This window comes from Bombina bombina, chromosome 2 (genome assembly GCF_027579735.1).
Source record: "Bombina bombina isolate aBomBom1 chromosome 2, aBomBom1.pri, whole genome shotgun sequence".
In the NCBI taxonomy this organism is placed as follows: domain Eukaryota; kingdom Metazoa; phylum Chordata; class Amphibia; order Anura; family Bombinatoridae; genus Bombina; species Bombina bombina.
The window spans coordinates 1,238,353,630-1,238,380,951 of NC_069500.1; the positions used below are offsets into that span (position 1 = coordinate 1,238,353,630).

A 27,322-nucleotide genomic window follows, 5' to 3' on the forward strand; every position below is an offset into this window, starting at 1 on the left:
AGTGTTCTCTACTTCCAATTAAATATGACAAATTCCCTGTAGGGCATATATAATAAGACACATTATACACTCATTTTTTCTTTGCATAAATGTTTTGTAGATGAGCTATTTATATAGCTCATAAAGTTGTTTTTTTTTCTTTTGGGGGGGGGTTAATTTGATTGTTTTGCTTATTTTTAAATAACATTGCTCTGATTTTCAGACTCCTAACCAAGCCCCAAAGTTTTAGGAAAATACCGACATATACCTACTACTGCTTGTTTTTGTTTGTGTAAAGGGTCATTTCATATGCAAAGGAAGGGGGAGGGGTGTCTGATATTTCCCACTTGCAGTGGGTGTTCCAGTAACCTTTTAAACAGAGCCAAACTGGAAGCTTCTAAGTAAGTTTTTAAACGGTTTTATACTGGATTTTTATATCGGTATCTGTGCATGTTATTCTTTGTAGGATTGTCTATTGCATGCAGTTACTTGGTATAAGAGTAGGACAGATGTGAGCCTATGGTCACCAAGTCTCCAATATTATATGAATATAGGGGCACATAAAAAATAAAATAAAACCGATAGCATTAGCATACATACAAACCACAAGTCATTATCAACCTATAATAGAGCTCAAGCCATATTGTGTAGCTAGCATCAATCACTATGAAGGAGCCTAATAGCAAGATGAAAAAAGCAATTAGTTGCCTCAACTAAAAACACATAGAATTATTTTGAGACAGCTGACATCTTCAGCATAGGATATGAAATGTTTTACAAAGATCTTTACTGCATGACAAGAAAAAACATTTATGATTAGATTACAGAATAGTATGCCTCGTAAACATTTCAGCCTCCTGCATAACAAACTGTAACCTCATTAGCAAAGTTGTATTAAAAAAAAACTAACGTCATCACTTGACCTCAAACTAATATTCCAGAGAGCTATTAGTAAAGATCATTACCCTAGTTATTCAGTGCTATAACAAATAAGTTGACTTACAAATAATTAAACAATAAAGAAACCATGAATTGTACAAACTCTGTCACCAAATGGGTGATGATATATATAATACCACAGACTAATTCTTAACACAGAGTTTCCAATGTCAACTGGAAAGGCATATCAAAGAAACAAGTGAAAACAAATGAGAACTTTTTCTGAGTCCCAATAGATAGAAAGACAATGTTGGTTTCTTTGGTTGAGATGAACTGAGAATCTCCCAATGGATGTCTGGATAAAATCCATCTCTATCCCACTCCAGTTCTTTGGGCACAATGGGGCTAATGGTTCATGCCAGAATGCAGATATCAAAGAGAGGCAGCACTACTGAAAATTAAGGTAGGCTACGGGTTATCAAGAGCACAATCCATCTTTATCCACAGCCACTGGGTATGGCTCAGAATCTGTAGAATCTTAGGTTTACTGTGTGGCTAAAAATAGAGGTGAGGCTTTGCCCTTCAAGATCTTATTGGGCACACAAACCCTGAGACACGGCTCAGGGATATTCAACTAGTTTGAGGTTTCTGCTAGATTTTCTTTAAAGGGACATAATACTCATATGCTAAATCACTTGAAACTGATGCAGTATAACTGTAAAAAGCTGACAGGAAAATATCACCTGAGCATCTCTATGTAAAAAAGGAAGATATTTTACCTCACAATCTCCTCAGCTCAGCAGAGTAAGTTCTGTGTAAAAAGTTATACTCAGCTGCTCCCAGCTGCAGGTAAAAAAAAAAAAAAATGAAGAAATGAACAGCAGCCAATCAGCATCAGCAGTGCTGAGGTCATAAACTCTTTACTGTGATCTCATGAGATTTGACTTAACTCTCATGAGATTTCATTGTAAACTTCCCTAATCTGAATAGGGAAATAATATGAGAGTGCACGAGGCTCATCCATTCAGCTGTCCCAGGACAGACATACTAATATGCTGCTTCGAAATCCTTTACAATGGGATGTGGCTACTGAGGAACTTTTTAGGTAAAATATCTTTCTTTTTTACATAGAGATGTTCAGGTGATATTTTCTAGTCAGCTTTTTACAGCTATGCTGCAGCACTTTCAAGTGTTTAAACATTTGGGTATTATGGCCCTTTAAGGGAGCGCTCAATCTAGCTAAGCTTTCCAGCTAGACACTCTTCAGCCAACTTGATCGGTTGCTACTTCAATTCTCCAACGGTGAGGTAGCCATCCACATCTCATACCTACTGTTTATTTGCAATATCATTAATTTTGTCAGTGCTTTCTGCCTCTTTCTTAATAACCCTGGTTTCGACAGTCACCGTGGTCAAATCTTGCTTCTCAAATACGCAAGCAGATCCCCACTCCTCAGACATGCTCCTCTAGTAAGCAAGTTATTGCTGACACTAAATCAGATTTGCTAGGCTCCATTTCAAGTGAATAGATAAGTTCCCTCCTTTTATAGGCACTGTAAATTAGACAGCACTAGTTGGATGCTGTGCGCAACAGACACGGGGGGGGTTAGATAAAGCTCATTAACCACAATGGGACCGCCGCTGTAACTTTACTGTTTCGGTAGATAGGGCTGGAGGTCTTCTACAGCTTGATTTGTTCAGCCTATTTGTATAAGGCGATGTTCAGTTTAGTGAGCCCTAAATAACAGATTTATCTGCTCGTCTTCCCAGCCACTAACTAAGCCAACAATCATGGCAAACACCCAGAAGAAATCCCTCCAGTTTTTTTGTTTGTTTTTTAAATTGTGTAACTAAATCTTTCTTCCAAATTAATGAAAATTGTAGGAATGTATATTTTCTTGTCTCTAAATTAAACAGATTGCTCACTTTCATTAGTGGTCTTTATTTCTAGGTATGTAGTGCTAATTAGCATCCCATGTTTCCTTAATCCATGTATCAGCATTACACATCACTTGCAGTGGAATGTTGCATTTGGACATACTGATGTTTATCTTATTAAATTCTATTAGAGAATCCTGTTAAAATGTAAGTAATAGAAAGTGGGACTGTGTAACACAACTTAATAATTGCACTATTTAACTCTGTACACACAGCAACTTTAAGCTATGGAAAATAGCTATCAGAACTGAGAAGCTCAATCAGTGACTGCAATTTCCTTATAATTCTAATGGAAAACTTTGAGAATTTTTATAGAATGGTATACATGTTTAAAATGTGAACATAGAGTAGCGTCCTGATCATTAGAAATCCTCTAAATTGCATTAATAATTTCATTTTCGCTCCATGCAGCTGGTATATTACACAGGTGTGACATAAATGGGACAAAGCTATATATAAAATAAAGCTCTAATAAAACTAAAGTGACATAAAATTGATTATCATCTCACTCAAAAAGTACTCCAGTCTGGGCAAATAAAAAGTCTAAACATTTTAGTCTGAAATGTATAGACGTTAGTGATTTTTCTTTTTCTTAAATTATAAGCTAGATCCAAATAAATGTCCCAAGTCATGTCAGCTTCAAAGTAAAGGCAGGTAGCTTTAACTAGTCTGACTTGTTTTAAGTGAAAAAGTTGCTTTTTAGCGCCTTTATTTCTTCTGTTATGTGTGATCAGTCCACGGGTCATCATTACTTCTGGGATATAACTCCTCCCCAACAGGAAATGCAAGAGGATTCACCCAGCAGAGCTGCATATAGCTCCTCCCCTCTACGTCAGTCCCAGTCATTCTCTTGCACCCAACGACTAGATAGGATGTGTGAGAGGACTATGGTGATTATACTTAGTTTTTATGACTTCAATCAAAAGTTTGTTATTTTACAATAGCACCGGAGCGTGTTATTACTTCTCTGGCAGAGTTTGAAGAAGAATCTACCAGAGTTTTTTACTATGATTTTAACCGGAGTAGTTAAGATCATATTGCTGTTCTCGGCCATCTGAGGGAGGTAAAAGCTTCAGATCAGGGGACAGCGGGCAGATGAATCTGCATTGAGGTATGTAGCAGTTTTTATTTTTTCTGAATGGAATTGATGAAAAAATCCTGCCATACCGTTATAATGACATGTATGTATACACTTCAGTATTCTGGGGATGGTATTTCACCGGAACTACTCTGTTAAAGGTCACTAATCCTTTTAATAAGTATTTATCATGTTAAACGTTTTTGCTGGAATGTAGAATCGTTTACATTGCTGAGGTACTGAGTGAATAAATATTTGGGCATTATTTTCCACTTGGCAGTTGTTTGCTTTAATTGTGACAGTTTCGTTTCTCTTCACTGCTGTGTATGAGAGGGAGGGGCCGTTTTTGGCGCTCTTTGCTACGCATCAAAAATTTCCAGTCAGCTACTCTTATATTTCCTGCATGATCCGGTTCATCTCTGACAGATCTCAGGGGTCTTCAAACTTCTTTGGAGGGAGGTATATTCTCTCAGCAGAGCTGTGAGAATTTTATATTGACTGTGAATAAAAACGTTGCTCTGTAATTTTTATGTCAAATTTAATTATTGTTATTTTACTAATGGGAACAAACCTTTGCTAAAAGTTGTGTTGTTTTAAAGTTTGATGCTATAACTGTTTTTCAGTTCATTATCTCAACTGTCATTTAATCGTTTAGTACCTCTTTGAGGCACAGTACGTTTTTGCTAAAAAAGATTATAACCAGGTTGCAAGTTATTGCTAGTGTGTTAAACATGTCTGACTCAGAGGAAGATATCTGTGTCATTTGTTCCAATGCCAAGGTGGAGCCCAATAGAAATTTATGTACTAACTGTATTGATGCTACTTTAAATAAAAGTCAATCTGTACAATGTGAACAAATTTCACCAAACTGCGAGGGGAGAGTTATGCCGACTAACTCGCCTCACGCGGCAGTACCTGCATCTCCCGCCCGGGAGGTGCGTGATATTATGGCGCCTAATACATCTGGGCGGCCATTACAGATAACATTACATGATATGGCTACTGTTATGACTGAAGTTTTGTCTAAATTACCAGAACTAAGAGGCAAGCGTGATCACTCTGGGGTGAGAACAGAGTGCGCTGACAATACTAGGGCCATGTCTGATACTGCGTCACAGCTTGCAGAGCATGAGGACGGAGAGCTTCATTCTGTGGGTGACGGTTCTGATCCAAACAGATTGGATTCAGATATTTCAAATTTTAAATTTAAATTGGAGAACCTCCGTGTATTACTAGGGGAGGTCTTAGCAGCTCTCAATGATTGTAACACCGTTGCAATACCAGAGAAACTGTGTAGGTTGGATAAATACTTTGCGGTACCGGCGAGTACTGACGTTTTTCCTATACCTAAGAGATTAACTGAAATTGTTACTAAGGAGTGGGATAGACCCGGTGTGCCGTTCTCACCCCCTCCAATATTTAGAAAGATGTTTCCAATAGACGCCACCACTCGGGACTTATGGCAAACGGTCCCTAAGGTGGAGGGAGCAGTTTCTACTTTAGCTAAGCGTACCACTATCCCGGTGGAGGATAGCTGTGCTTTTTCAGATCCAATGGATAAAAAATTAGAGGGTTACCTTAAGAAAATGTTTGTTCAACAAGGTTTTATATTGCAACCCCTTGCATGTATCGCGCCGATTACGGCTGCGGCAGCATTTTGGATTGAGTCTCTGGAAGAGAACCTTAGTTCATCTACGCTAGACGACATTATGGACAGGCTTAGAGTCCTTAAACTAGCTAACTCATTCATTTCGGAGGCCGTAGTACATTTAACCAAACTTACGGCTAAGAACTCAGGATTCGCCATACAGGCACGTAGGGCACTGTGGCTAAAATCCTGGTCAGCTGATGTTACTTCTAAGTCCAAATTACTTAATATACCTTTCAAGGGGCAGTCTTTATTTGGGCCCGGTTTGAAAGAAATTATCGCTGACATTACAGGAGGTAAGGGCCACGCCCTACCTCAAGACAAAGCCAAAGCTAAGGCTAGACAGTCTAATTTTCGTCCCTTTCGGAATTTCAAAACAGGAGCAGCATCAACCTCCACTGCACCAAAACAGGAAGGAGCTGTTGCTCGTTACAGGCAAGGCTGGAAACCTAACCAGTCCTGGAACAAGGGCAAACAGGCCAGGAAACCTGCTGCTGCCCCAAAGACAGCATGAACCGAGAGCCCCCGATCCGGGACCGGATCTAGTGGGGGGCAGACTTTCTCTCTTCGCCCAGGCCTGGGCAAGAGATGTTCAGGATCCCTGGGCGCTAGAGATCATATCTCAGGGATACCTTCTAGACTTCAAATTATCTCCCCCAAGAGGGAGATTTCATCTGTCAAGGTTGTCAACAAACCAGATAAAGAAAGAAGCGTTTCTACGCTGTGTACAAGATCTGTTATTAATGGGAGTGATCCATCCGGTTCCGCGGTCGGAACATGGACAAGGGTTCTACTCAAACCTGTTTGTGGTTCCCAAAAAAGAGGGAACTTTCAGGCCAATCTTAGATTTAAAGATTCTAAACAAATTCCTAAGAGTTCCATCGTTCAAAATGGAAACTATTCGGACAATCTTACCCATGATCCAAAAGGGTCAGTACATGACCACAGTGGATTTAAAAGATGCTTACCTTCACATACCGATTCACAAAGATCATCACCGGTATCTACGGTTTGCCTTCCTAGACAGGCACTACCAGTTTGTAGCTCTTCCATTCGGATTGGCTACGGCCCCAAGAATCTTCACAAAGGTTCTGGGTGCCCTTCTGGCGGTACTAAGACCGCGAGGGATTTCGGTAGCTCCGTACCTAGACGACATTCTAATACAAGCTTCAAGCTTTCAAACTGCCAAGTCTCATACAGAGTTAGTTCTGGCATTTCTAAGGTCGCATGGATGGAAAGTGAACGAAAAGAAGAGTTCTCTTTTTCCTCTCACAAGAGTTCCATTCTTGGGGACTCTTATAGATTCTGTAGAAATGAAGATTTACCTGACAGAAGACAGGTTAACAAAGCTTCAAGATGCATGCCGTGTCCTTCATTCCATTCAACACCCGTCAGTAGCTCAATGCATGGAGGTGATCGGCTTAATGGTAGCGGCAATGGACATAGTACCTTTTGCACGCCTACACCTCAGACCGCTGCAATTGTGCATGCTAAGTCAGTGGAATGGGGATTACTCAGATTTGTCCCCTACTCTGAATCTGAATCAAGAGACCAGAAATTCTCTTCTATGGTGGCTTTATCGGCCACACCTGTCCAGGGGGATGCCATTCAGCAGGCCAGACTGGACAATCGTAACAACAGACGCCAGCCTACTAGGTTGGGGCGCTGTCTGGAATTCTCTGAAGGCTCAGGGATTATGGAATCAGGAGGAGAGTCTCCTTCCAATAAACATTCTGGAATTGAGGGCAGTTCTCAATGCCCTTCTGGCTTGGCCCCAATTAACAACTCGGGGGTTCATCAGGTTTCAGTCGGACAATATCACGACTGTAGCTTACATCAACCATCAGGGAGGGACAAGAAGCTCCCTAGCAATGATGGAAGTATCAAAGATAATTCGCTGGGCAGAGTCTCACTCTTGCCACCTGTCAGCAGTCCACATCCCGGGAGTGGAGAACTGGGAGGCGGATTTCTTGAGTCGCCAGACTTTTCATCCGGGAGAGTGGGAACTTCATCCGGAGGTCTTTGCCCAAATACTTCGACGTTGGGGCAAACCAGAGATAGATCTCATGGCGTCTCGCCAGAACGCCAAACTTCCTCTCTACGGGTCCAGATCCAGGGATCCGGGAGCGGTTCTAATAGATGCTTTGACAGCACCTTGGAACTTCGGGATGGCTTATGTGTTTCCACCCTTCCCGCTGCTTCCTCGATTGATTGCCAAAATCAAACAGGAGAGAGCATCAGTGATTCTAATAGCGCCTGCATGGCCACGCAGGACTTGGTATGCGGATCTAGTGGACATGTCATCCTGTCCACCTTGGTCTCTACCTCTAAGACAGGACCTTCTGATACAGGGTCCATTCAAACATCAAAATCTAACTTCTCTGAAACTGACTGCTTGGAAATTGAACGCTTGATTTTATCAAAACGTGGTTTTTCTGAGTCGGTTATTGATACCCTGATACAGGCTAGGAAGCCTGTTACCAGAAAGATTTACCATAAAATATGGCGCAAATACCTATACTGGTGCGAATCCAAACGTTACTCCTGGAGTAAGGTTAGGATCCCTAGGATATTGTCCTTTCTACAAGAAGGTTTAGAAAAGGGTTTATCAGCTAGTTCATTAAAGGGACAGATTTCAGCTCTGTCCATCTTGTTACACAGGCGTCTGTCAGAAAATCCAGACGTCCAGGCCTTTTGTCAGGCTTTAGCTAGGATCAAGCCTGTGTTTAAAGCCGTTGCTCCGCCATGGAGTTTAAACTTAGTTCTTAACGTTTTACAGGGTGTTCCGTTTGAACCCCTTCATTCCATTGATATAAAGTTGTTATCTTGGAAAGTTCTGTTTTTAATGGCTATTTCCTCGGCTCGAAGAGTCTCTGAGTTATCAGCATTACATTGTGATTCTCCTTATCTGATTTTTCACTCAGACAAGGTAGTTCTGCGTACTAAACCTGGGTTCTTACCTAAGGTAGTCACTAACAGGAATATCAATCAAGAGATTGTTGTTCCATCCTTGTGTCCAAATCCTTCTTCAAAGAAGGAACGTCTTCTACACAATCTGGATGTAGTTCGTGCCCTCAAGTTCTACTTGCAGGCAACTAAAGATTTTCGCCAAACTTCTTCCCTGTTTGTCGTTTATTCTGGACAGAGGAGAGGTCAAAAAGCTTCTGCTACCTCTCTCTCTTTTTGGCTTCGTAGCATAATACGTTTAGCCTATGAGACTGCTGGACAGCAGCCTCCTGAAAGAATTACAGCTCACTCCACTAGAGCTGTGGCTTCCACTTGGGCCTTTAAGAATGAGGCCTCTGTTGAACAGATTTGCAAGGCTGCAACTTGGTCTTCGCTTCATACTTTTTCCAAATTTTACAAATTTGACACTTTTGCTTCTTCGGAGGCTATTTTTGGGAGAAAGGTTCTTCAGGCAGTGGTTCCTTCTGTATAATGAGCCTGCCTATCCCTCCCGTCATCCGTGTACTTTTGCTTTGGTATTGGTATCCCAGAAGTAATGATGACCCGTGGACTGATCACACATAACAGAAGAAAACATAATTTATGCTTACCTGATAAATTCCTTTCTTCTGTTGTGTGATCAGTCCACGGCCCGCCCTGTTTTTAAGGCAGGTAAATATCTTTTAAATTATACTCCAGTCACCACTTCACCCTTGGTTACTCCTTTCTCGTTGATTCTTGGTCGAATGACTGGGACTGACGTAGAGGGGAGGAGCTATATGCAGCTCTGCTGGGTGAATCCTCTTGCATTTCCTGTTGGGGAGGAGTTATATCCCAGAAGTAATGATGACCCGTGGACTGATCACACAACAGAAGAAAGGAATTTATCAGGTAAGCATAAATTATGTTTTTCATGAATATTAAACTGAAATTACATCTATTCCTACTGGTTTCATTGCTTGTTTTTACATTTTAAAAGTGTAGGGTTTTTTGGGGTTTTTTTTGGCAGAAATTAGAAAAATTCAAATGTTATTTTATAGTAGCTCTGTGTTTCAGAGTTATCACAATACAGTCATCATTTAGTAAGCACGTGTTTGTATGCATGTCGCTAAATAGCTGTTCTTTATGACTGGTCACAATGATCTGCCAGTATGGAGCTTCTAATGTCTGCATCAATAAGTACAGTTTCTTTCATGTAATTAGCAAGAGTCCATGAGCTAGTGACGTATGGGATATACATTCCTACCAGGAGGGGCAAAGTTTCCCAAACCTCAAAATGCCTATAAATACACCCCTCACCACACCCACAAATCAGTTTTACAAACTTTGCCTCCTATGGAGGTGGTGAAGTAAGTTTGTGCTAGATTCTACGTTGATATGCGCTCCGCAGCAGGTTGGAGCCCGGTTTTCATCTCTTAGAGTGCAGTGAATGTCAGAGGGATGTGAGGAGAGCATTGCCTATTTGAATTCAATGATCTCCTTCTACGGGGTCTATTTCATAGGTTCTCTGTTATCGGTCGTAGAGATTCATCTCTTACCTCCCTTTTCAGATCGACGATATACTCTTATTTATATACCATTACCTCTGCTGATTTTCGTTTCAGTACTGGTTTGGCTTTCTACAACATGTAGATGAGTGCCCTGGGGTAAGTAAGTCTTATTTTCTGTGACACTCTACGCTATGGTTGGGCACTTTTATATAAAGTTCTAAATATATGTATTCATTTATTTGCCTTGACTCAGGATGTTCAATGTTCCTTATTTCAGACAGTCAGTTTCATATTTGGGATAATGCAAATGAATAAATCAATTTTTTTCTTACCTAAAATTTGACTTTTTCCCTGTGGGCTGTTAGGCTCGCGGGGGCTGAAAATGCTTCATTTTATTGCGTCATTCTTGGCACTGACTTTTTTGGCGCAAAAATGTTTTTCTGTTTCCGGCGTCATATGTGTCGCCGGAAGTTGCGTCATTTTTGACGTTCTTTTGCGCCAAAAGTGTCGGCGTTCCGGATGTGGCGTCATTTTTGGCGCCAAATAATGTGGGCGTCATTTTTGGCGCTAAAAAAATATGGGCGTCACTATTGTCTCCACATTATTTAAGTCTCATTATTTATTGCTTCTGGTTGCTAGAAGCTTGTTCACTGGCATTTTTTCCCATTCCTGAAACTGTCATTTAAGGAATTTGATCAATTTTGCTTTATATGTTGTTTTTTCTATTACATATTGCAAGATGTCCCACGTTGAAACTGAGTCAGAAGATACTTCTGGAAAATCGCCGCCTGGTGCTGGAGCTACCAAAGCTAAGTGTATCTGCTGTAAACTTATGGTATCTGTTCCTCCAGCTGTTGTTTGCACTGTTTGTCATGACAAACTTGTTAATGCAGATAATATTTCCTTTAGTACTGTTACATTACCTGTTGCTGTTCCGTCAACATCTAATACTCAGAGTGTTCCTGATAACATAAGAGATTTTGTTTCTAAATCCATTAAGAAGGCTATGTCTGTTATTCCTCCTTCTAGTAAACGTAAAAAGTCTTTTAAAACTTCTCATTTTTCAGATGAATTTTTAAATGAACATCATCATTCTGATTCTGATAATGGTTCTTCTGGTTCAGAGGATTCTGTCTCAGAGGTTGATGCTGATAAATCTTCATATTTATTTAAAATGGAATTTATTCAATCTTTACTTAAAGAAGTCTTAATTGCATTAGAAATTGAGGATTCTGGTCCTCTTGATACTAAATCTAAACGTTTAGATAAGGTTTTTAAATCTCCTGTAGTTATTCCAGAAGTTTTTCCTGTCCCTGGTGCTATTTCTGAAGTAATTTCCAGGGAATGGAATAATTTGGGTAATTCATTTACTCCTTCTAAACGTTTTAAGCAATTATATCCTGTGCCATCTGACAGATTAGAGTTTTGGGACAAAATCCCTAAGGTTGATGGGGCTGTCTCTACTCTTGCTAAGCGCACTACTATTCCTACTGCAGATGGTACTTCCTTTAAGGATCCTTTAGATAGGAAAATTGAATACTTTCTAAGAAAAGCTTACTTGTGTTCAGGTAATCTTCTTAGACCTGCTATATCTTTAGCGGATGTTGCTGCAGCTTCAACTTTTTGGTTAGAAGCTTTAGCGCAACAAGTAACAGATCATAATTCTCATAGCATTATTCTTCTTCTTCAACATGCTAATAATTTTATTTGTGATGCCATCTTTGATATCATTAGAGTTGATGTCAGGTATATGTCTCTAGCTATTTTAGCTAGAAGAGCTTTATGGCTTAAAACTTGGAATGCTGATATGTCTTCTAAGTCTACTCTGCTTTCCCTTTCTTTCCAGGGTAATAAATTGTTTGGTTCTCAGTTGGATTCTATTATCTCAACTGTTACTGGAGGGAAAGGAACTTTTTTACCACAGGATAAAAAATCTAAAGGTAAATTTAGGTCTAATAATCGTTTTCGTTCCTTTCGTCTCAACAAGGAACAAAAACCTGATCCTTCATCCTCAGGAGCGGTATCAGTTTGATAACCATCTCCAGTCTGGAATAAATCCAAGCCTTTTAGAAAATCAAAGCCAGCTCCTAAGTCCACATGAAGGTGCGGCCCTCATTCCAGCTCAGCTGGTAGGGGGCAGATTACGTTTTTTCAAAGAAATTTGGATCAATTCCGTTCACAATCTTTGGATTCAGAACATTGTTTCAGAAGGGTACAGATAGGCTTCAAGATAAGGCCTCCTGCAAAGAGATTTGTTCTTTCCCGTGTCCCAGTAAACCCAGCGAAGGCTCAAGCATTTCTGAAATGTGTTTCAGATCTAGAGTTGGCTGGAGTAATTATGCCAGTTCCAGTTCTGGAACAGGGACTGGGGTTTTATTCAAATCTCTTCATTGTACCAAAGAAGGAGAATTCCTTCAGACCAGTTCTGGATCTAAAAATATTGAATCGTTATGTAAGGATACCAACATTCAAAATGGTAACTGTAAGGACTATCCTGCCTTTTGTTCAGCAAGGGCATTATATGTCTACAATAGATTTACAGGATGCATATCTGCATATTCCGATTCATCCAGATCACTATCAGTTTCTGAGATTCTCTTTCCTAGACAAGCATTACCAGTTTGTGGCTCTGCCGTTTGGCCTAGCTACAGCTCCAAGAATTTTTACAAAGGTTATCGGTGCCCTTCTGTCTGTAATCAGAGAACAGGGTATTGTGGTATTTCCTTATTTGGACGATATCTTGGTACTTGCTCAATCTTCACATTTAGCAGAATCTCATACGAATCGACTTGTGTTGTTTCTTCAACATCATGGTTGGAGGATCAATTTACCAAAAAGTTCATTGATTCCTCAGACACAGGTAACCTTTTTAGGTTTCCAGATAGATTCAGTGTCCATGACTCTATCTTTGACAGACAAGATACGTCTAAAATTGATATCAGCTTGTCGAAACCTTCAGTCACAATCATTCCCTTCGGTAGCCTTATGCATGGAAATTCTAGGTCTTATGACTGCTGCATCGGACGCGATCCCCTTTGCTCGTTTTCACATGCGGCCTCTTCAGCTCTGTATGCTGAACCAGTGGTGCAGGGATTACACAAAGATATCTCAATTAATATCTTTAAAACCAATTGTACGACACTCTCTGACGTGGTGGACAGATCACCATCGTTTTGTTCTTCCGACCTGGACTGTAATTTCAACAGATGCAAGTCTTACAGGTTGGGGAGCTGTGTGGGGGTCTCTGACAGCACAAGGGGTTTGGGAATCTCAGGAGGTGAGATTACCGATCAATATTTTGGAACTCCATGCAATTTTCAGAGCTCTTCAGTCTTGGCCTCTTCTAAAGAGAGAATCGTTCATTTGTTTTCAGACAGACAATTTCACAACTGTGGCATACATCAATCATCAAGAAGGGACTCACAGTCCTCTGGCTATGAAAGAAGTATCTCGAATTCTGGTATGGGCGGAATCCAGCTCCTGTCTAGTTTCTGCGGTTCATATCCCAGGTATAGACAATTGGGAAGCGGATTATCTCAGTCGCCAAACGTTACATCCGGGCGAATGGTCTCTTCACCCAGAGGTATTTCTTCAGATTGTTCAAATGTGGGGACTTCCAGAAATAGATTTGATGGCCTCTCATCTAAACAAGAAACTTCCCAGGTATCTGTCCAGATCCAGGGATCCTCAAGCGATAGCAGTGGAGGCATTGTCACTTCCTTGGAAGTATCATCCTGCCTATATCTTTCCGCCTCTAGTTCTTCTTCCAAGAGTAATCTCCAAGATTCTGAAGGAATGCTCGTTTGTTCTGCTGGTAGCTCCAGCAATGCCTCACAGGTTTTGGTATGCGGATCTTGTCCGGATGGCCTCTTGCCAACCGTGGACTCTTCCGTTAAGGTCAGACCTTCTGTCGCAAGGTCCTTTTTTCCATCAGGATCTCAAATCCTTAAATTTAAAGGTATGGAGATTGAACGCTTGATTCTTAGTCAAAGAGGTTTCTCTGACTCTGTGATTAATACTATGTTACAGGCTCGTAAATCTGTATCTAGGGAGATATATTATAGAGTCTGGAAGACTTATATTTCTTGGTGTCTTTCTCATCATTTTTCCTGGCATTCTTTTAGAATTCCGAGAATTTTACAGTTTCTTCAGGATGGTTTGGATAAAGGTTTGTCTGCAAGTTCCTTGAAAGGACAAATCTCTGCTCTTTCTGTTCTTTTTCAGAGAAAGATTGCTAATCTTCCTGATATTCATTGTTTTGTACAAGCTTTGGTTTGTATAAAACCTGTCATTAAGTCAATTTCTCCTCCTTGGAGTTTGAATTTGGTTCTGAGGGCTCTTCAAGCTCCTCCGTTTGAACCTATGCATTCATTGGACATTAAATTACTTTCTTGGAAAGTTTTGTTCCTTTTGGCCATCTCTTCTGCCAGAAGAGTTTCTGAATTATCTGCTCTTTCTTGTGAGTCTCCTTTTCTGATTTTTCACCAGGATAAGGCAGTGTTGCGAACTTCTTTTAAATTTTTACCTAAGGTTGTGAATTCCAACAACATTAGTAGAGAAATTGTGGTTCCTTCATTATGTCCTAATCCTAAGAATTCTAAGGAGAAATCATTGCATTCTTTGGATGTAGTTAGAGCTTTGAAATATTATGTTGAAGCTACTAAGAATTTCCGAAAGACTTCTAGTCTATTTGTTATCTTTTCTGGTTCTAGGAAAGGTCAGAAGGCCTCTGCCATTTCTTTGGCATCTTGGTTGAAATCTTTAATTCATCATGCTTATGTCGAGTCGGGTAAAACTCCGCCTCAAAGGATTACAGCTCATTCTACTAGGTCAGTTTCTACTTCCTGGGCGTTTAGGAATGAAGCTTCGGTTGATCAGATTTGCAAAGCAGCAACTTGGTCTTCTTTGCATACTTTTACTCAATTCTACCATTTTGATGTGTTTTCTTCTTCTGAAGCTGTCTTTGGTAGAAAAGTACTTCAGGCAGCTGTTTCAGTTTGAATCTTCTGCTTATATTTTAACTTTATTTTTGGGTGTGGATTTTTTTCAGCGGAATTGGCTGTCTTTATTTTATCCCTCCCTCTCTAGTGACTCTTGCGTGGAAGATCCACATCTTGGGTAGTCATTATCCCATACGTCACTAGCTCATGGACTCTTGCTAATTACATGAAAGAAAACATAATTTATGTAAGAACTTACCTGATAAATTCATTTCTTTCATATTAGCAAGAGTCCATGAGGCCCACCCTTTTTGTGGTGGTTATGATTTTTTTGTATAAAGCACAATTATTCCAATTCCTTATATTTATGCTTCGCACTTTTGTCTTATCACCCCACTTCTTGGCTATTCGTTAAACTGATTTGTGGGTGTGGTGAGGGGTGTATTTATAGGCATTTTGAGGTTTGGGAAACTTTGGCCCTCCTGGTAGGAATGTATATCCCATACGTCACTAGCTCATGGACTCTTGCTAATATGAAAGAAATGAATTTATCAGGTAAGTTCTTACATAAATTATGTTTTCCATTATATTACAGGAACTGTTGCTATTGTACTAACAGCCCTAATTGCTCTCCCTTCCACTATTAACTCTCTCACTTACATCCAGTCAGAACCAACCAGAAGAGTGGGAGGGCTGTTGGTACACTAAACACTATTACCTCAGTCCTGATTGGTTATTTGCTTAAAGGGACAGTCTAGGCCAAAATAAACTTTCATGATTCAGATAGAGCATGTAATTTTAAACAATTTTCCAATTTCCTTTTATCACCAATTTTGCTTGTTCTCTTGGTATTCTTAGTTGAAAGCTTAACCTAGGAGATTCATATGCTAATTTCTTAGACCTTGAAGCCCACTTCTTTCAGATTGCATTTTAACAGTTTTTCACCACTAGAGGGTGTTAGTTCACATATTTCATATAGATAACACTGTGCTTGTGCACGTGAAGTAATCTGGGATCAGGCACTGATTGGCTAGACTGCAAGTCTGCCAAAAGAACTGATAAAAGGGGCAGTTTACAGAGGCTTTGATACAAGATAATCAGAGGTTAAAAGTATATTATTATAACTGTGTTGGTTATGCAAAACTGGGAAATGGGTAATAAAGGGATTATCTATCTTTTAAAACAATAAAAATTCTGGTGTAGACTGTCCCTTTAACCAGCCATGATTACTTTAAAATATCCATATAGAAGTCGAAAACTAAAGCCCAGGCCATGCTTAAACCAGGTTAATTATAAGAAACTAAGTTATGGTTTCATTTTAATGTTGTGTGAGGGGAGGTCACAGTTAGGGTTTATTACTGTTGTGCATCTTATGAGATAAGATGATTCCCCCAATATAGTAAAGGTAAATTACAGTGGATCATTCAGGTTTAGCCTGCTTGGCGTAATGGCAGCAGGTTGATCCAGGTGTAATAAGATAGGAGCTTGTGCAGACGTAGCAACTGGCCACAAATAATAGTAACAGGATTCAGATGATGTTGCACCTCCCATATAAATTGAATGTTGTCACTATTATTGTAGTACTTTCACTATTCAGTTTCTTTCAAACAGGAATGATCTGATGTAAACAATGTCAGTAAACCAAAATGTTCTTTGATATATTTGATTAACATTCTTAAAGGGACAGTCAAGTCCAAAAAAAACTTTCATGTTTCAAATAGGGCATGTCATTTTAAACAACTTTCCAATTTACTTTTATCACCAATTTTGCTTTGTTCTTTTGGTATTCTTAGTTGAAAGCTAGACCTAGGATGGCTCATATGATAATTTCTAAGCCCTTGAAGGCCGCCTCTAATCACATGCTTTTGTATTTGCTTTTCACAGCAGGGGAGAGCTAGTTCAGGTAAACCCTATAGATAACATTGTGAGCACGCCCATGGATTGTGGCAGACACTGCACTAATTGGCTAAAATGAAAGTCAAAACATAATAAATAAAATGTCATGTGATCAGGGGGCTGTCAGAAGATGTTTAGATACAAGTTAATTACAGAGGTAAAAAGTGTATTATTATAACTGTGTTGGTTATGCAAAACTGAGGAATGGGTAATAAAGGGATTATCTATCTTTTAAAACAAGAAAAATTCTGGTTTTGACTGTCCCTTTAACTACATTCTGAGGTTTGCAAATAGTGAAACAAACCTTAATATCATCTCAATATGCCCCATGAAAAGTGCTACATGTCCTGTGTTTCACTCTAATTGTTTTGTTTTTTTCCAAAGGAAAAATAGTGTGTCCTAAAGTGATAGTTACCTGTGCTCCCAAAGTGCCATTTAGAAACAAGGGGTTTTATTTCATAGAAACTTCTACAGCCCTTTTGCAGTAAAAGACATAGTTTTATACAAGCAATGATGAAAAACTAAAATAAGCTACAGCATCTTCTTTCTGCATTCCTTTCTCCCTTTAAGATAGTGAAGGAAACCTGCTTTATGGCATACAGTGTATATAAGGACAAGTAATCATTTTTTTTTTTTCTCTGTTAATTTTCCTAATACAACTCCATATTTTTCCATTTAACAGTTCAGTCATTTGGCTATTTGGGGAAGCATTGTTCTATGGATTGTTTTCTTTGGTATCTATTCCTCCTTGTGGCCTGCCGCTCCTATTGCACCTGACATGTCTGGAGAGGTATGTTCTTGTTTTAACAAATGTAGCTTATTTTCAATTATTCTTTATGATGTTGTTTTTTTTCCAATGTATTTTCAAAATATTATTAAAGGAACATTGTACAAATTTCCCTCTGGTCCATCTAAAAGACATAAATTTAAATGTTAAAAAAATATAATCTTGTCCTGAATAAGGGCTATATTACGAGTGGCGTGCTGTTGCACGTGAGAAAAAAGGGTAAAATTGCGTCTCTGAGTGTGTGTGTGTGTGTGTGTGTGTGTGTGCGTGCATTGTGTGTGCGTCCATTGGAGCCCTTTGCAATCAAGTAGCTGAAAACATGAAAAATATTTATGTAATATTTATATTTAATAAATATTTAATGAAAGTTTTTTGTATTAACTGTAAATATTTACTGTAAATATTTCACAATCCAATGTTCACATATATCTATACCTATATATAATTGTAATAATTGTATAGCTATATATTTTAACACAATACCATTTTTTATATATATATATATATATATATATATATATATATATATATATATATATATATATATATATATGAATAAATAAAACATAATCTTCTATGTAAAGAAGTATCCTGTTAACGCACTTGAGAAAATGCAATCTGGTTGTTAGGTGGGGGGGGGGGGGTTTACCACTTTTCACACTCCATTGAAGTCTATGGGGGAATGCGTTGGCACGGTCACAAGATTCAAAGTTTGTTTTTTGCAAGCTTCAGGTTAATGCTTGTGCAAAAACGTTTTACTTTCATAATTGTAATATGGGCGCTACCTGGCGTACGCAAAAAGCCTACGTCTAAAAGTTAACACATGAGCGCAGAATACTGTTCCACTCATAATCTAGCCCTAAATCTGTTAGACTTGTGTTCGCTTAACTCTGTTCCTTTGGTAAACAATAAGAACGAATACTGCAGCTTTTTCTCAACTTTTTCTATGTAAAAAATGTTTTAATATGAATCTTTATGTCCCTTTAAATAATACGGATAGTAAAACATTTAGATTTAGGACATACATATATATATATATATATATATATATATATATATATAAGAGCTAGGAAAGGGAAGGCACTCTCATGATTTATATACATCAAAGTTTATTGTTTATAACAACAACGTTAGAAAGTCATAAGGATAGATCGACGTTTCGGCTTACATAGAAGCCTTCATCAAGACAGATGAACAACTCACAACGGCAACTAGCAGCCGCACACAACACCACCGGCAGTTGTTCATCTGTCTTGATGAAGGCTTCTATGTAAGCCGAAATGTCGACCTATCCTTATGACTTTCTAACGTTGTTGTTATAAACAATAAACTAACTTTGATGTATATAAATCCTTAGAGTGCCCTCCCTTTCCTAGCTCTTATCTACAATCCATTGAGGATTGCACCCAGGTGCTTCATTATTAGTTGAAGCTGGAGTGCTGGAACACGTGTTAATTGGATTATATATATATATATATATATATATATATATATATATATATATATATATATATGTATATATATATATATATATATATATATATATATATATATATATATAAATATAAAGTCTACATACCCCTGTTAAAATGTCAGGTTTCTGTGATGTAAAAAAAATGAGACAAAGATAAATCATTTCATAACTTTGTCCACCTTTAATGTGACCTTTAAACTGTACAACTCAATTTAAAAACAAACTGAAATGTTTTAGGTAGAGGGAAGAAAAAATATAAAAATAAAATATGGTTGCAATACTAATACTTTGTTGAAGCACATTTTGATTTTATTACAGCACTCAGTCTTTTTGGGTATGAGTCTATCAGCATGGCGCATTTTGACTTGGCAAGATTTGCGCACTCTTCTTTGCAAAAACTCTCCAAATCTGTCAGATTGCAAGGGCATCTCCTGTGCACAGCCCTCTTCAGATCACCCCACCGATTTCTTTCATGTAATTGGCAAGAGTCCATGAGCTAGTGACATATGGGATATACAATCCTACCAGGAGGGGCAAAGTTTCCCAAACCTCAAAATGCCTATAAATACACCCCTCACCACACCCACAATTCAGTTTTACAAACTTTGCCTCCTATGGAGGTGGTGAAGTAAGTTTGTGCTAAGATTTCTACATTGATATGCGCTTCTCAGCATTGTTGAAGCCCGATTCCTCTCAGAGTACAGCGAATGTCAGAGGGACGTGAAGGGAGTATCACTTATTGAATACGATGATTTCCCTAACGGGGGTCTATTTCATAGGTTCTCTGTTATAGGTCGTAGAGATTCATCTCCTACCTCCCTTTTTCAGATCGACGATATACTCTCAATTTACCATTACCTCTACTAATAACTGTTTTAGTACTGGTTTGACTATCTGCTATATGTGGATGGGTGTCTTTTGGTAAGTATGTTTTTTATTTCTTAAGACACCTCAGCTATGGTTTGGCACTTTATGCATTTATATAAAGTTCTAAATATATGTATTGTGCTTATATTTGCCATGAGTCAGGTTCATGTATTTCCTTCTGCAGACTGTCAGTTTCATATTTGGGGAATAGAAACATCTTTTAAATATGAAATTTATTTCTTATCAGGGGTTTAGTCTTTTTTTCAATTGACTACTTCTTACAAATTGCGGGCGGTATTAGGCCCGCGGGTGCGACAAATGTTAAACTTTATTGCGTCATTCTTGGCGCGAAAATTTTTTGCCACGGAAAAGTACGTCTATGACGCAAGTTCGTCACTTCCGGCGTCATGCTTGACGCCGAGACCTTTCACACTGTTGCGTCATTAGTGACGCGAGTGTGTCATTTCCGTTTTTTTTTTTATTATTTCAATACCCCATTGATGTTTGCCTCTTGCTTTTTTCTATCAGAGGGCTAGGCTATTTGCATTTTTTCCCATTCCTGAAACTGTCATATAAGGAAATAGATAATTTTGCTTTATATGTTGTTTTTTATCTTACATTTTGCAAGATGTCTCAACATGATCCTGCCTCAGAAGCTTCTACTGGAACATTGCTGCGTGACATCGGTTCAACCAAAGCTAAGTGCATTTGTTGTAAAATTGTAGAAATTATCTCGCTGAATGTCATTTGTAATAGTTATCATGATAAACTTTTACATGCAGATAGTGTATCCATTAGTAATAGTACATTGTCAGTTGCAGATCCTTCAACTTCTAATGATATACCTGTAAATTTTAAAGAATTTGTTTCTGATTCTATTGTGAAGGCTTTGTCTGCATTTCCACCTTCAAATAAATGTAAAAGGTCTTTTAAAACTTCTCATTTAGTTGATGAAATTTCAAATGACCAACAACATAATAATTTATCCTCTTCTGATGAGGATCTATCTGATTCAGAAGATCCTTCCTCAGACATTGACACTAACAAATCTACTTATTTATTTAAAATAAAGAGTATATGCATTCTTTATTAAAAGAAGTGTTAATTACTTTGGATATTGAGGTAACCAGTCCTCTTGACGTTCAGTCTAATAAACGTTTAAATGCTGTTTTTAAACCTCCTGTGGTTTCTCCAGGGGTTTTTCCTATTTCTGAGGCTATTTCTGATATGATTTCTAAAAGAATGGAATAAGCCAGGTACTTCTTTTATTCCTTCTTCAAGGTTTAAAAAATTGTATCCTTTACCAGCGAAATCTATAGAGTTTTGGGAAAAGATCCCCAGAGTTGATGGGGCTATTTCTACTCTTGCTAAACGTACCACTATTCCTATGGAAGTACTTCTTTTAAGGATCCTTTAGATAGGAAGCTTGAATCTTATCTAAGGAAGGCCTATTTATATCATCTTCTGAGACCGGCAATTTCTTTGGCTGATGTTGCGGCTGCATCAACTTTATGGTTGGAGAATTTAGCGCAACAGGAATTGGATTCTGACTTATCTAGCATTAATCGCTTACTGCAATATGCTAATCATTTTATTTATGATGCTATTTTTTTATATTTTCAAAATTGATGTTAGATCCATGTCTTTAGCTATTTTAGCTAGAAGAGCTTTGTGGCTTAAATCCTGGAATGCTGATTGCCTCAGGATAAAAAAACCTAAGGGTAAATCTAAGGCTTCTAACTGTTTTCGTTCCTTTCCTCAGAATAAGGAACAAAAAGTAAATCCTTCCCCCAAGGAATCTGCCTCCAATTGGAAGCCTTCCTCAAATTGGGATACATCCAAGTCTTTAGGAAACCAAAGTCAGCCCCTAAGTCCGCATGAAGGTGCGGCCCTCATTCCAGTTCAGCTGGTAGGGGGCAGATTAAGGTTTTTCAAGGATATTTGGATAAAATCTGTTCAAAATCAATGGATTCAGAGCATTGTCTCTCAAGGGTATCAAATAGGATTCAGAGTAAGACCTCCTATGAGAAGATTTTTTCTCTCACGTATCCCAGTAAATCCAGTAAAAGCTCAGGCTTTTCTGAAGTGTGTTTCAGACCTGGAGTCTTCAGGGGTAATCATGCCAGTTCCTCTTCTGGAACAAGGTCTGGGGTTTTATTCAAATCTATTCTTTGTCCCAAAGAAGAAAAATGTATTCTTCTGGAACAAGGTTTGGGGTTTTATTCAAATCTATTCTTTGTCCCAAAGAAGAAAAATTTATTCAGACCAGTTCTGGATCTGAAAATTTTGAATTGTTATGTAAGAGTACCAACTTTCAAGATGGTGACTATAAGGACTATTCTGCCTTTTGTTCAGCAAGGACATTATATGTCCACAATAGACTTGCAGGATGCATACCTTCATATTCCGATTCATCCAGAACATTATCAGTTTCTGAGATTCTTTTTTCTAGACAAGCATTACCAATTTGTTGCTCTTCCATTTGGCATAGCAACAGCTCCAATAATCTTTTTAAAGGTTCTGGGTGCCCTTCTCTCAGTAATCAGAGAACAGGGTATTGCAGTGTTTCCTTATTGGACGATATCTTGGTACTAGCTCAGTCTTTACGTTCTGCAGAATCTCACACAAATCAACTAGTGTTGTTTCTTCGGAAACATGGTTAGAGGATCAATTTACCAAAGAGTTTCTTGATTCCTCAGACAAGGGTCACCTTTTTAGGCTTCCAGATAGATTCAGTGTCCATGACTCTGTCTCTAACAGACAAGAGACGTTTAAAATTGGTTGCAGCCTGCCGGCACCTTCAGTCTCAGTCATTCCCTTCAGTGGCTATGTGCATGGAAGTTTTAGGTCTCATGACTGCAGCATCGGATGCGATCCCCTTTGCTCGTTTTCACATGACACCTCTTCAGCTTTGTATGCTGAATCAATGATACAGGGATTATACAAAGATATCACAATTAATATCCTTAAATCCCAATGTACGACACTCTCTGACATGGTGGATAGATCACCATCGTTTAGTTCAAGGGGCTTATTTTGTTCGGCCAACCTGGACTGTGATCACAACAGATGTGAGTCTCTCAGGTTGGGGAGCTGTTTGGGGATCTCTGACAGCACAAGGGGTTTGGAAATCTCAAGAGGCGAGATTACCATTAAATATTTTAGAACTCTGTGCAATTCTCAGAGCTCTTCAGTTTTGGTCTGTGTTAAAGAGAGAACCGTTAATTTGTTTTCAGACAGACAATATCACAACAGTGGCATATGTTAATCATCCGGGTGGGACTCATAGTCCCCAAGCTATAAAATAAGTATCTCAAATACTTGTTTGGGCGGAATCCAGCTCCTGTCTAATCTCTGCGGTGCATATCCCAGGTGTAGACAATTGGGAAGCGGATTATATCAGCTGCCAAACTTTACATCCAGGGGAGTGGTCCCTCCATCCAGATGTGTTTTCTCAGTTTGTTCAGATGTGGGGTTTTGCAGAGATAGATCTCATGGCCTCTCATCTAAACAAGAAACTTCCCAAATACCTGTCCAGGTCCAGGGATGTTCAGGCGGAAGCAGTGGATGCGCTTACACTTCTTTGGCGTTATCATCCTGCTTACATCTTCCCGCCTCTAGTTCTCCTTCCATGAGTGATTTCCAAAATCATCATGGAACAATAATTTGTGTTGCTGGTGGTGTCAGCATGGCCACACAGGTTTTGGTATTCATATCTGGTTCGGATGTCCAGTTGCCCGCCTTGGCCACTTTCGTTACGGCCAGACCTAGTATCTCAAGGTCCGTTTTTCCATCAGGATCTCAAATCATTAAATTTGAAAGTATGGAAATTGAACGCTTAGTTCTAAGTCATAGACTCAGTGATTAATACTATGTTACAAGCTCGTAAATCTGTCTCTAGAAAGATTTATTGTAGAGTTTGGAAGATTTACATTTCATGGTGTTCTTCTCATAAATTTTCTTGGCATTCTTTTAGAATTCCTAGAATTTTACAGTTTCTTCAGGATGGTTTGGATAAGGTTTTGTCTGCAAGTTCCTTGAAAGGACAAATCTCTGCTCTTTCTGTTTTATTTCACAGAAAGATTGCTATATTTCCTGATATACACTGTTTTGTACAGCCTTTAGTTCGAATTCAGCCTGTCATTAAATCAATTTCTCCTCATTGGAGTCTTAATTTGGTTCCGAAGGCTTTACAGGCTCCTCTATTTGAGCCTATGCATTCTTTGGCCATTAAACTACTTTCTTGGAAAGTGTTGTTCCTTTTGGCCATCTCTTCTGTTAGAAGAGTTTCTGAGTTTCTTTCTTGTGAATCTCCTTTTCTGATTTTTCATCAGGATAAGGCAGTTTTGTGGACTTCTTTTGAATTTTTTCCTAAGGTTGTGAATTCTAACAACATTAGTAGAGAAATTGTTGTCCCTTCCTTGTCTCCTAATCCTAAGAATCCTTTGGAAAGATCCTTACATTCTTTGGATGTGGTGAGAGCTTTGAAATATTATGTTGAAGCTACTAAAGATTTCAGGAAGACTTCTAGTCTATTTTTTATATTTTCCTTGGAAAGGTCAGAAGGCCTCTGCTATTTCCTTGGCCTCTTGGTTAAAGCTTTTGAATCTTCAAGCTTATTTGGAGTCGGGTCAAGCCCCACCTCATAGAATTGCAGCTCATTCTACTAGATAAGTCTCCACTTCGTGGGCTTTTAAGAATGAAGCTTCAGTTGATCAGATTTGCAAAGCAGCAACTTTGTCCTCTTTGCATACATTTACTAAATTCTATCGTTTTGATGTATTTGCTTCTTCGGAAGCAGTTTTTGGTAGAAAAGTTCTTCAGGCAGCTGTTTCAGTTTGATTCTTCTGCTTTTGATTTAAGTTTTTTTTTCTTTCAAATGGAAATAAACTTATTTTTTTGGGTTGTGGACTAATTTTTTCAGCGGTATATGGCTGTTTTTATTTTATTCCCTCCCTCTCTAGTGACTCTTGAGTGGAAGACTCCACATCTTGGGTATTGATATCCCATATGTCACTAGCTCATGGACTCTTGCCAATTACATGAAAGAAAACATAATTTATATAGGAACTTACCTGATAAATTCATTTCTTTCATATTGGCAAGAGTCCATGAGGCCCACCCTTTTTATGGTGGTTATGATTTTTTGTATAAAGCACAATTATTTCCAAATTTCTTTGTTGATGCATTCTACTCCTTTCTTTATCACCCCATTGCTTGGCTATTCGTTAAACTGAATTGTGGGTGTGGTGAGGGGTGTATTTATAGGCATTTTGAGGTTTGGGAAACTTTGCCCCTCCTGGTAGGATTGTATATCCCATATGTCACTAGCTCATGGACTCTTGCCAATATGAAAGAAATGAATTGATCAGGTAAGTTCTTACATAAATTATGTTTTTCAATCAGATTCAGGTCTGGGCTCTGGCTGGGCCATTCCAAAACTTTAATCTTCTTCTGTTGAAGCTATTCCTTTGTTGATTTGGATGTATGCTTTGGGTCGTCATGCTGAAAGATGAAGTTCCTCTTCATGTTCAGCTTTCTAGCAGAATCCTGAAGGTTTTGTGCCAACATTGACTGGTATTTGGAACTGTTCATAATTCCCTCTAGCTTAACTAAGGCCCCAGTTCCAGCTGAAGAAAAACAGCCCCAAAGCATGATGCTGCCACCACCATGCTTTACTGTGGGTATGGTGTTGTTTTTGCGCCAAACATATCTTTTGGAATTATGGACAAAAAGTTGAACCTTGGTTTCATCAGACCATAGCACCTTTTCCCACATGCTTTTGGGAGACTTCAGATATATTTTTGCAAAATGTAGCCTGGCTTGGATGTTTTTCTTCGTAAGAAAAGACTTTCGTCTTGCCACTCTACCCCGTAGCCCAGACATATGAAGAATACATGAGATTGTTGTCACATGTACCACACAGCCAGTACTTGCCAGATATTCCTGCAGCTCCTTTAATGTTGCTGTAGGCCTCTTGGTAGCCTCCCAGACCAGTTTTCTTTTCATCAATTTTGGAGGGACGTCCAGTTCTTGGTAATGTCACTGTTGTGCCATATTTTCTCCACTTGATAATGACTGTCTTCACTGTGTTCCATGGTATATCTAATGCCTTGGAAATTCTTTTGTACCCTTCTCCTGACTGATACCTTTTAACAATGAGATCCCTCTGATGCTTTGGAAGCTCTCTGTGGACCATGGCTTTTGCTGTGCGATGCGACTAAGAAAATTTCAGGAACGACCAACTAGAGCAGCTGAACTTTATTTGGGGTTAATCAGAGGCACTTTAAAAGATGGCAGGTGTATGCTGACTCCTATTTAACATGATTTTGAATGTGATTGCTTAATTCTAAACACAGCTTCATCCCCAGTTATAAGAGGGTGTGCACACTTATGCAACCACATTATTTTAGGGGGGGTTTTTTGTTTTCTTCCCTCCACCTAAAAGATTTCAGTTTGTTTTTCAATTGAGTTGTACAGTTTATAGGTCACATTAAAGGTGGAAGAAGTTCTGAAATGATTTATCTTTCTAATTTTTTTACATCACAGAAACCTGACATTTTAAAAGGGGTGTGTAGACTTTTTATATCCACTGTACTTCTTTTCTATTAACCTTGAAATTCTTTTTTTTTTATCTTCGAGTTTATACTGACTTCTCAGCTGTTTCCTTCGTAACATACCACATATTACATGTATTACAATTTTTAAACAAACTGGTTAAAATAATAGTTGCATGATAATAAGGGCAGTTCAATTTACGCCATCATAGTGTTTAAAGGGACACTCAAGTCAAAATAAACTTTTATGATTCAGAAAGAGCACGCAGTTTTAAGACACTTTCCAATTTGCTTCCATTTTATATACAGGTGGCCCTCGTTTTACAACGGTTCAATTTACACCGTTTCAGAATAACAACCTTTTTTTCCAGTCATGTGACTGCTATTGAAAAGCATTAAGAAGCAGTGCATTTATTAAAATAGCCAGTAGGTGGAGCTGTCCGCTTGTGTTGCAGCAAAGCCAAGCAAGCTGAAATTAATCAGTTTAACCAGGCCTGAGCTATCGAGCAGATTTCAAAGGAACAAGATCTTCCTGTCTATAAATCAGTCCAGATTGGAATGCATAGAAAGAACTGTTTGCAGAAAAATGCAAGTGAAGCCTGTGTTGTGTGATTATTTTATTAGGTTTATAACGCTGTTTAGCAAATGTTTTTGTTCATTTAACTTAGTTTAATTATATATTCTGTGTTGTGTGATTATTTTATTAGGTTTATAATGCTGTTTAGCATTTAAAGTCTTCATTTCAAAGCTTTAAAAATAATGTATTAGGTGTTATTATGACAATTTGGAGAGGGGCCTGGAACCTATCTCCCTCACTTCCCATTGACTTACATTATAAACTGGG

At 38.6% G+C, this 27,322-nt stretch overlaps 1 protein-coding gene across 2 annotated transcripts in view; it reads left to right on the forward strand.

Moving 5' to 3' along the window:
• The window catches only part of ATP8A1 (ATPase phospholipid transporting 8A1), a 608,814-nt gene that overhangs the window by 547,681 nt on the left and 33,811 nt on the right, over positions 1 to 27,322 (forward strand). For both annotated transcript variants that reach the window (XM_053704008.1, XM_053704009.1), the window contains one exon: positions 17,476 to 17,583. In XM_053704008.1, coding sequence (XP_053559983.1) covers positions 17,476 to 17,583 — 108 coding nt within the window. The remainder of the gene's footprint in view (positions 1 to 17,475; positions 17,584 to 27,322) is intronic.